Raw genomic sequence first — 12,022 nt, forward strand, 5'->3', positions numbered from 1 at the left:
CTGTTTGCCTTCTAAAAAAATGACATAATACATTGCTCTGCATGCACTGTTTTTCAGGCATTTATGAAGGAGTGACATTTTGCTCCCAACAAACTTTTCCAGCTAGCTCCTGGAGCCAGACACATAGCTACTGCTCAGACTACAGATGGCCTACAACATTTGCTGGTGACTAGAAAAGGACTGTCTTACCATCTTTAACTGCACTTTCAGCCACAACGTTTTGTGACATCTTTGTTTACAAACTGAAAAAAAATTAAAAGGAAATGATGGTGTTCCAGGCTATTTTAGTGGGTGATAGATTTACTGTGCAAATGCCAGCACGTGGAGTGAGCTTACTGTAGTAAAAGTCAACAAAAGGAACACCAATGGCCTGTTAATAACAATGACAATAAACTTTTTTGGCCTACGTTTTTATGCACTTAGCCCTCCCCACGACTTTCTTAACAGTAGTGCTGGAAGATCATGAAATGCATGTAGATCTATCGTATTAACATAAAAAGCCTAAATGCGTATCAGATTGGAATGAAAAGATCCTTTCTTTATAGGTAACAATGATTCTTTGGGGGCGGGGGCAGGGCTAAGTTAATCTAAAATCCAAGCAGCATAACAATTATTTTAAAAATGCAAAAATTATGCTAGTCTTAGTAAAGTTCAAATTGTAAAGACTCAAATATGCTACAGCCTTCTTTTCAAGTATATTTGTTTGCCATCAAAGTTTCATGATTTTGAGGTAGTCCCACTTTGTTATTGCTACTTTAATAGTGTCTGTACACTCAGCAGAAGAGCAACTTCCAGAAATAGGGCAGCTGCTTCTGATCTTAGGCAAGCCCTGCAGATCCTTCCTGGGGCTAGTCTCCCTGACTTGGAGAGATGTGCAAAACTGTGGCACTCAGTGGGTTCCTTGCAGATGTTGAAACCAATGACTCCAGGCTGAGGAGAAAGCTGGCTCTGTGCCTACACAAGGGAGGCTGAGACAGCACCCTACATCAAGGTGCTGTCACAACTAGGGGCAGGACCTGCTCATCCACACTACTTTACTCTCCCTGCCACTACTACAGCTTTTCCTTGGTACTAGTGCTGGATGTCCAGCAACTACTCTAGGCAACCAGATATGTTGGTCTTACTTCCTCACCCTCTCAGGGTACCTGAGACAGAGAAAGAATCCCACATGGGGTGTATATGGCAGGATCCATAAGTCCAGTGCAGGGCCTGGGCCCCGCTGTGGTGGTGGGGGGGGGAGGAGAGGTGCCTCTGCCCAGAGTTTTGGTACTTTTATATAACAACAGAGCCTTTCCACAGAATGAACAGCTTGGCTGATCCTTGATGTTCTCCATGCAAGTGCTCTCCACAACATTCCCAAAGCAATGTTAATAGTAACCCTAACATTATTGCAGAGATATCAACATGGCCTATATAGCCAGATAAAATGGCAAAACAGTAGCTCTGTTTCCCAGATTTTAAAAAATGTAATACATTTATATTTAATGTCATATTATGACACTCTTCATTTTTGACTCCTAAAGATGTTTGTATCAATATATTAAAAGACTTCAGTATTGTAGCCCTTGGACTAACAAACCAGTCTTCATGTGAACCAATTTTCAGCTTAAGACCCCTAAACACTCACTGAATCGCATGGATAACTGGATAAATTGGGTAACATTTGGCATTAAACACATTAAAACTGGGCAAAATTTGGCAGCCGAGCAAGGAATTCATTTAGCATTTCACACCGTCGCTTTGGATTATGAAAACATGATTACTTACATTCATATTCCTATCCCAGATCTGGATGGACCCATCTTGGCAGCCAGCTGCAATGAGTTTACCATCTCTATTGTAGGTGCAGCTTGTTGGAATCACCCTTTTGCCTTGAGCTGAACGTGGTTTAAACACAGTCTTGTGTTTTTTGTCATTAGTGACATCCCATGTTCTTACAGTCCTAGGGAAAAAGCAACAGAAATAATGCAAAAAAAAAAAAAAAGTCTGTATGATGGACAGTATATCCGAATGATATGCAAATATCTAATTTTCATTACGATGCAAGCCATAAATACAACTTAATTAATTAATCAAATTAATACAATTTGAAAGTGCATACACATCTCTGTCTTGTTAAGCCACACACACAGCAGAACAGTTATAAGGTAAATCTGTCAAATTCTTTTTTCAAGTGGATTTTGCTTCAAATTCCATCCTAATGCTAAATTTTAACTGGGCAACTACTGAGTTCCCATGTTCTTATATGAAATTCTTAAAAACTTTAAAGAAAAAAGTAATGAATTGAACTTACAATAAGTAAGAATGAAATGCCAAAAGAATCAGGGTAGTACAATGGTTAAGATGTTTAACGGGACCAGAGACATCTAGTTCAAGTCTATTACCAGCTATGGAGACTCACAGGGTGACTCTGGATAGTCATTCTCTCTCAGCTTAGCCCACTGTTTCTCAATCTCAACAACTTTAAGATATGTGTACTTCAACTCCCAGAATTCCCCAGCCAGTCTATTCACAGCACTGTTGTTGAAGAGGTGATCATGGAGGGTGAGCCCCAAGTAAGCCACCATGAACTCATAAAGAAAGGATATCAATTTAACAGATACATGGAGTGGAATGGAATGGAATGAGCCCCTTGTAGCTACAAAACTGCCCAGAGTCGCTCTTTGAGTAAATTCGAATAAATAAATAAATAAATAAGCAAGCAAGCAAGCGTTGCTGAAGTATAAACATAGCCACATTTCCTGACCACATGGAAGAGAAACGATTCCTTTCTGAAGCAAGCACTGATTCAAAGATCAAACAAAGGTGAAAGAGTACAATGACATTCTATATGGAAGGGATGTCAACATCCAAGATACCTTACAAGATATTTTCTATTTCTGAGAACTAGAAAATAAAATTAGATCAGCATTCCTCTCATTACCAAGTCAGAAGGCTCCAGGGATTGATGGTATATCTATAGAAATATGTCAAGCGATAGAGGAAGAATCAGTAAAATGTTAACCAAGCTATGCCAGCAAATCTGGAGAAAGTCCCAGGGGTCAAGAGATTGGAAGAGGTCAGTCCACTTATCAACGCAAAGAAAGGACACTTAACAGAGTGTCCAATTATTGCACAATATCCTTAATTTTGCATGTTAGGAAAATAATGGTTAGGATCAGCCAATGTGTAGAAAGGGAAATACCAGAAGTTTGCTCATGCAAGCTGGATAATTGAAAAAGCCAACAATACCAAAAAGAAGTCAATATGTGCTTCATTGACTATAGAAAGGCCTTCAGTTTTATTGATTATGTCAAGCTGTGGGATGTCCTTAGGAAAATGAAGATCTCAAAACAACTCATTGTTCTCATGGGAAACCTATACGCAGGACAGGAAGCTACAGTCCAGTTAAAACATGGTAAAACAGACTGGCTACAGGTCAGCAAAGGAATGAGACAAGGGTATGTACCCTCTCCTTACAGATTCAGCCTATATGTTGAATATATACTGAGGGAGACTGGACTGGAAGAAAATGAACATGCTTTTAAAACTGGATTCCGTGCTATGCTGATGACACTACTCTGATAACTGAAAATGTAATTTATCTGCAAACTCTAATAAGGAAAATCAAGGAGCACAGTGAAAAAATGGGACTAAAGAAGACCAAAATAATGACAACAGGTACAGCAACTAGACTTAGAATGTACAATCAAGACATTGAACCTGTAGTTAGTTCCTGCCTTTTAGGATTAACTATCAACAGTAAGGGAACCAGTGGTCAAGTGCCGTAGACTAGTACTTTGTAGGATAGTAATGAAGACTTTGAAAAAGACAGGGAGATGTCACGATGTGTCTGTTCCTAGAAAGAACAGAATTATGCAAACAATGGTTTTCCCATTCCCTCTATGGAAGTGAAAGTTGGACTTTGAAGAAGCAGGATAGAAAAAATATTGATCCTTTTAACATTAGTGTTGAAGAACACTCCTGATAATAACAGGTTTAGCCAGGAAAACAAACAAATGGATGGTAGAACAAATCAACCCAGAGTTCTCACATGAGACACAAAAGACCAGGCACAATTTAAACACATTATGCAAAGACCTGGGTCCCTTGAGAAATCCATAATGTTGGGAAAGGTGAAAAAACAGAAAAGGACAACTAACAGCAATGCACATGGACTCAATTTCAGCAGTGATGGGTGTACCACTGGGAGACCTGAAGAACCAGGTGTCAGCCCCACTAGGTAAACCAGTTCAGGAAGACTAAAACTATTTTTATTGAGATTGGCTATAACAACAGAATCTTGCAAGTCTGTGCTGTATTTCCTCTTCCTTTTTATACTTCAGTGAATTAGAGAAGCATTTGCTTGAACTGCTTCCAAATGCTATCTCGTTCTGGACTTAAAAAATGCTTCAGCCCTAGTTGCCTAGGTAATGATTCCTGCATATCTCCATGAAGTTAATCTTCCTTACTCTCTGCACCAGGTTGGAGACAGATCATCCTGGAATAGATCTATCTATGTAATCACTAAGAGCTGACCCCAACTTGATGCCACATAATCAGTCAATGCAAAGTACAGAAAATGAATAAGTAGTAGATAAAAGGAACTAAAACCAGGAGAAAAGAGAAGAAAAGAAAATCTAAATCTAGAGATTGGATTAAATCTATTATAATTTCCTTGCCTTCTTGGGTTCAGCTGAAGACATGAGAAATGTCTGTGCGCAAACATACAAGTATAAGATCACATGCTTAATTTTTTTTTTTGAGAGCAAAAATAAATGCATTTATACGTTCAACTTGAACATATCAAGGTTGGGAATAAAGGCAATATTACTTAGATACATATGGATCTTAGAAGCTCACTAAGCTCTTCTCATTATTTAACTATCACTCCTTAATGGAAAGCTACTGTTTTTCAGAGATTTATTTTCTCTACACCCAGAGCATCTGCAGGAGGGTCAAGGTGGGGTGGGGTGGGCGGAATGATGAAAGCAGTGCTCTGCCATTGCACTGCAAGCTCCACCCCTTTTGTATGCACATCATGATATCACATGTATGTACAAAATGGGCAGTGCTTGCTTTGTGAAGGTATGCCATATTAGAACCAAGGGGATGAAACTTCAAGGATATTAGGAAAAACGTTTTGATAATAAGAGCTGTCAATCAGTGGAATAGGCTACTACATGGACTGGTTTCTTCCCTTTCACTGGAGATTTTCAAAGGCTGCATAGTCATCTATTGGGGAAGTATAGTGAATCCTGCAATGTGCAGGGGGTTGGACTTGATGACCTGTTAGGTCCCTTCCAACTCTATGATTCTATGACATTGCTTTTGTCACTTTGATGAATCGACTGCCTCTGTTTATATCCATTTCACAGATAAATTTTTAAGAAAAAGGCTACCTAGTTTTGCTATGCTTCTATCAGCCTTTTGGGGTAAACCAGGTCAGGAAACAGACACCACAAAAATACTAAACCTCTATTTTATTAGTAGACTATAATAAGAGACTCTTGACAGCCTGACAGTGCTTCCTCTTCCCCTTCTCTTACACCAAAGAGAGTCAAGGTGGGGCAATCTTTAGTTTTTTTCTCATGCTATTTTGTTTTCCTAGGCTAAGCTCATATTTTACTAATGGTTGCTGCATATTTTCTGCAAGCTCATCTCTGTGTTCCTCTACAGTTTCTTAGACACACATAAATAGAGCTGGGAATGAAGAGACAGGGAGGAAGGAAGAGAGTTACAGGTGGACTGGCTAAACATTCTTATACAAAAGACTTTTATTATATCAGAATGTTCAATTTCTTCCAGGTTATTAATTAAATATCTTCAGGTGTCTATTACATACAAATATTTTAATATCTGGCAGGCCAAAAAGATAATTACAGTATAAAGAAAGAACTCAGAACATGCTTTTGGACAAAGCTCATTTGTCCAAAAATATTCTTGGAATCCAAGGATACCCAAATATATTGGATCCCTTGCCAAGGCAAATGCTACTGCCTCAAGACAGCCATCTCCTAAGAAGACAAGGTTCTGTAAGTAAGATCTAAGAGTACCATTTCGTGTATATTTTCCAGAACCAAACTGAATACAAATCTTACACAGACTACATATTAGCAAATACATACAAGTCATGCAATATGCAAAATGTATATGCAATTAGATACCAAGATTTCTTTGGAGCAGCCTACACACACAAATAGTGTATACCACCATATGCTTACCAATTATACAACTTCCATCAGTTTCTATCTATAGTTGTGAAATACACACAATTTGGTAGAGATTTATATTAAAGTTGTTCTAGTATTATAAAATTTCTTATATTAATTATGTGGTATTAGCACATAAATATAAAAGTCTTATATTTATTACTATATTGTTTTATTGCTGATATTAGTTTATATCACGTAATTTTTAAAAAATTTTATTTACCTGTACTGCATTTAGTTATAAGAACACCCTAAATAAAAGTGCCACTACTATTATTTTACAAAATACAAATAACATGTATTGTTTTAACTTACAAGCAATGTTTGTTAAAACTATACACTGGGAGGACTTTGTTATATCCACAGGTTTGGCAGAAGCAGTCTATAAATCAAATTCACACTATAAAAAACTAAGTTGTGACAACCAGAATTGCAGACGCTCAACACAAGAAGGAAGATGGGCAAATAAAGGAGGGAGTAGAAAAAAGAATATAACAGTTTGGGACTTACTTCTTGCCATAACTTAATGGAAAATTACTGGACTTCATGGAGAATGAATAACCTGTAATATGGCACTAGAGACTTGCTCTTGGTCATCTGATCTCCTGGCTCAAGAAGGTTCATAGATCAACTAGGTTGTAGAATCATAGATCTGTGGGACTGGAAGGACCACAAGAGTTATCTAGTCCAGTGCTCCTCAACCTTCGCAACTTTAAGATATGTGGACTTCAACTCCCAGAATTCCCCAGCCAGCATGGCTGGCTGGGGAATTCTGAGAGTTGAAGTCCCCACATCTTAAAGTTGCGAAGGTTGAGGAACACTGATCTAGTCCAACTTTCTGCAATATGTAAGAAAACCAATTAAACCATTCCCAAGAGTGGCTGTCCAGCCAATACCTCCAGAGATAGAGGACCTGGAACTTCCAATTATAGACTGTTTCACTGTTATACAGATGTCAGGATGTTTTTCTTTATATTTAAATGAAATGTGGGTACCTGCAATTTACATCCATTATTTCTGGTCCTAATTTCTGTAGCCATGAAAATAATTCTTGACCATGCCCTATTACATCCTTTTATCTACCAAAACACTAACATTACATTTCTCCTCAACCTTCTTTTCTCCAGGCTGGACACCCCAAGTTCCTTCAGCCTGTCTTCATAAGCCATACTGTCAGGTCCCTGTACCATCTTTACTGCCTTCCTCTGAACTAATCTGACAATATTCTTCTGGCAATGTGATGCTTAGAATCGTACATGGCATTCCAGGTGTGGTCTCATCAGGGTAGAATAGAGGTGATTAAGGATTTAACTCTGCTAAGTAACCTGCAGTAAAGTACCTACAATTCACTTTTCTGATCTGCTGTCTTGAGAATGCAGTAAACATGAAAGTCGTGTTCAGGATCCAGAGTTTGATGCAAAATTCATGCGATGAACAGTCAATCAATTAATGGGACATAAGTTTAAAAAAATTGGCTAACCATGAAGTGATTTCACTCCACTTTTCTTCTGCTTTTCCATACATTTCTTTATTTTTTTATGCATAACTACTGTTCTTGGCTTAGCCAGTGAAACATGGTGGATTAAGAACATGGGAAGAAGCCATCTCCTGAAATTAATCAGGTCAGTGTGTTCTCAGTACCTGAATGAAAGACTGCCTGTGAACATCACAGACATTATTTTGCACACTTAAGGCAAAGGTGGAGAACCTGTAGCCCGCAGATGCTTTTGAACTACAAGTCCCAGAATCACTATTAGCTGGCTCAGTGGTGTGAGTACAGGATCCCCACTCTTGCTGAGATATAAGTGCACAAAATAAAATATGCAGAGTATGTTATCTAATTGGTGGAGATTAATCTATCGCTTTGCTCTTTTTATAAACAGAATTAGAAGAGGAAGCACTAGCCACTTTCCTTTTTATCTACATAATGAAGGATGTGCATTGTTCAGAACCAATTAGAAAAATGCTAGCATTTGTAGAAACCAAATATAAGAAGTATCTGCCAAATTCAAACACAAGTCAATCTTAAACACTGACCTTAAACAAAGTACATTTAAATCCAGTGTTGTGCTTGTATCGGGGCTAAAAACAAAAGCATGAAGATTACCCAACACTTTTCAGCTCAAAGGACTCACGTAATGCACAGTGCATACCCTGTTTACTTGTAACTTGCTTTTTTAAAGTGGTGGGTTCTACATCTGTGGAGCAGATTCTATTAAATGCTTCTAAGTGCCAAGAAGTGATTCAAAGCAATTTTAAAAGGGATGGAAATGCTCTCTTGGAAGACAGTAAGCATATATTCATGACCTGAGAATGTAAATAATTTTTGTAAACAACTGACTGTTACTGGGTTCAGTTTTAGGCCCCTCAAATTTGCATTTTCTTTTAGATTTACAAGAATTCATTTACAATCTGCTCCTCTTATCATTTGTGCAATGAAAAGAAAAAATGCAGAGGCAGCCTAGTGTTATAAGTGATCATGGGGATTTAGAGAGCTACATTTATTGTTGCCAAAATATACCACACTTCAGATCAGGATTCATAACTAAACTCATCACTCACATATGACTAAATATGATGAAACTGCAAACTACAAATAGATTGATACAACCTATTAGGAAACAGAAGACAAATATAAAACACAAAATAAGCAAGATTAGTGAAGCTAGTTGAAACTATTGGATGTACATGGACGGAAAAAGGTCACATTACTATGACCAGGTGGGCCTCTCAAGACCTTCACACCCAATTCTCTTTTACTAATTAGTTCATCTACTGTCTCGCTTTGTGTGAGATGGGCGGCTATATAAATGTGACATATAAATAAATAAAGATAAATAAATCTGCAGGCAAACTGGCAGGCTAGCATAAGATAGCAAACTTGAGTATTGAGTTCAGTGTCTTTGCCAATTAAATATGGAACTTTTTGAATTTTTGCACTATCAGAAAAGTTTTTATTAGGTGACTCATAATATCTTTTTAAAATAAAAGTCTAATGCATTAAGTATACAAGATGTTGTATTGTTACAGTATGTTTGTAGCTTTGAAGACAGAAAAGGCCCATAACAGAAGATTCCTAAAACTACAATGAAAGGCAGAGCTGTGTCCTATGCTTGTTTGGAACAGATTCTCCGAGTAAACTATGTCCATGAAAACTATGCATCTGAATGTAATTATAATAATGTAATCCAGGCTATAGAAGAAGAATTCTTAATTGTACACTGGAAAAGGTTAAAGATTAACAATAAGCAAAAACTGGAGGAGAGAATCTCAACTAATCTTGTAAATAATAATATATATATGTAGAGTATTGTAATCAGTCTTAGGCTGGTAGATTTGAATATTCAGGACAGTTTTCACTATTGAGAAAACAAAGCAAGCAAGAATTACTGAGTGCAGACTTCCTGTTCAGAGTTGGGAGATCACTAAATGAAGTGGGACTTGAATCTGTAGAGTTACAGAGTGTAGGGGATTTTGAATATCCCTATAAAAAGAGTTTATACTGTCTATTATACTTCTTAATCCCTCTTTTCATCAGGCCAGTTTCCCTTCTGTTACCCCCCCCCCAAAAAAAGTAAATAATGATTGCAAATAATAAAAAAATAAAAATAACTTTTTTCTCCAAACTCTTTCCGAGTGAGGACCTTGGCATATTACACAAAGACTGTTGAGGCTCTACTGAGATCCCCCTTGAGCTAACAGAAGTTGCATACTCCTAATTGTGAACAATTTATAACCTTTCAGACATACACCTCAGCACATGCAGAATAGAATGTGAGAAGAGAACAAGGCCATGTGCACAGCCCTACACCTATGTCTCTCCAGCCTCTACATACTCACTTGGGGGATCATAAGGGAGCAGTTTGATTTCTGGATTGCACTGGCAGCTGTACTTGTATTGCCCTTCAAATTTCCTATCTGAACATATGGAGGCCGGAGAAAGATGAGGGTGTGGCTAAGTATGACCCATTTTTGCCCTATCCTGAGCTCTCCACTGTCCCTAAATGGGGTATCAGACAACTCGGAATCCCCCAATGTTGTTTTTATCATGGTTCCTATTGTCCTCAGCCTACTTGACTAATGACCAGAAGTTATGGCCACTATAATCCACCATCTAGGTATCAATGTGTGGGAAAGTCTGTAGTTCAGGGATTCTTAAACATGATTATGCTCCATGCTGATTGGTTTATACATGAAAAAATGTATTTTCCTAAATAAAGTCTATTATTTACCAAAAAAAAAAATTGGTATTAACTTTTAACTTAACCCAGCATTTTCTGCATTCCAATGAATTTATATTGACCCTACAATGGCTAAAGAGATATATGTCTGGTAGCCAGTATTGCTAGTGTTCATGATTCCCTCCTTTATTGTTCAGAAACATCAGGTTCAGAGTCACATGGGATAAGCCTATGCCATTCTACAGAAGCTCTTACAAAAACTGGAGCAAATTAGCTTGAAGAATGATTTGGTACTGCCGCTTGCGAAACATATCCAGACTTCTGAAGTCACCAAACAGTGCAAAGAGGTTTCAGCATGGTAGAGCTCTAATACTACTACTGAAGAGAACATCAAAGGGATCCTGGGTTTATACATTCTTTTGATGCACAGACTTTGTTGGTATATAGGGTGGACAAGCCGTAGATTATAATACAACAGAGTCACAAAATAGATATCTTCTAAATCAGTGACAAATACAGAGCAACATCAGTCATCAAATCAACACATATTCAAATTCTAAGTTCCACAGAGTTTTGGAGAGATACATTCCTACTAGAAAGGGAAAACAAGAAGTGTCCTTCACATTTATATGGAGGAAAAGACACAGAGCATACTTATTATATGCTGTTTTAATAGGTCAATTATTTACAACAGGCTTTTACGGAATGGGATCCATTTGTTTAATTTATTTATCTAATTAGTTTTACTACACTAAGGAGAACCATAAAGTCTTACAGAGTGCTGACAAATTTGGAGGAATAGCCAATAAAACTCCCAAGGAATTGCTTTGTTCCACAAAGCTGCTAATTAACTTAAAACCACAAACAAATGTGAGACTTATGAGAACTGCACTCCTAAAGAACTGTGGGTCCCAAAGTGCAAGGAAAATCTTTTTACAAAGACAAGAGCTAGAGACACAAGCTTATTCTCAGCCATCATAGCTCAATTTTTTATCATTATCCAATATTTTATTTGATTAAATATATCTTATGATCAGTATACTGACTTTTTAAATCTTTAATACAATTGCTTGCTGGTCAAGATAATGTCTCTTAGCATCAGTTCCTGGAAAATCAAAATAGGAAAATATTTTGCTAATAACATTCCATGAATCAACTATGACCTTTCTATACCTATAATTCAGTACTTCAGGAATCACATACATTTCCAGACTTCTGCAGGTTTAATACAGCTATTAAGTGTATCAGCATAATGCTGTCTAATAGGCTGCACTACATCACCACAGATACTCAATTGTTTTGCTTTAGCAGGTTCCAACAAAACTTTGCTTGTGGATCCCACACACTTTTCTATTTATTAAGAGCTACTGAGAATTTATTTAAAACAACAAATCTGTTGGGTTACGACTGTTTTGAACTCTGTTGAACTGTTTTTCTGTAAATATGGGGGTTGTAAGATTCCACAAAAATGCAATAAACTGGATAAAATTTTATGTGGCAAGTGGAACATTCAGGTTACATTCTCCATTAATCAAGTTCATTGATAGGCTTAAGTGTCTTAAGAGAATTTCTGTGATTAAGATGAATGTTTTACCTAGAATGTTATTTTTGTTTCAGAAAATACCTGTTTTGACAACTGATGACCATTTA

General features: G+C 37.3%; 1 protein-coding gene across 2 annotated transcripts in view; it reads right to left on the bottom strand.

The window, feature by feature from the left end:
• Positions 1 to 12,022, bottom strand: part of WDR70 (WD repeat domain 70) — a 138,867-nt gene that overhangs the window by 60,818 nt on the left and 66,027 nt on the right. For both annotated transcript variants that reach the window (XM_088152978.1, XM_088152977.1), the window contains exon 10: positions 1,768 to 1,942. In XM_088152978.1, coding sequence (XP_088009104.1) covers positions 1,768 to 1,942 — 175 coding nt within the window. The remainder of the gene's footprint in view (positions 1 to 1,767; positions 1,943 to 12,022) is intronic.

The sequence above is a fragment of the Python bivittatus genome, unplaced genomic scaffold, assembly GCF_059951505.1.
Source record: "Python bivittatus isolate LINGU-HERP-01145 unplaced genomic scaffold, Pbiv_v1 ctg000570_np1212, whole genome shotgun sequence".
Classification (NCBI taxonomy): Eukaryota; Metazoa; Chordata; class Lepidosauria; order Squamata; family Pythonidae; genus Python; species Python bivittatus.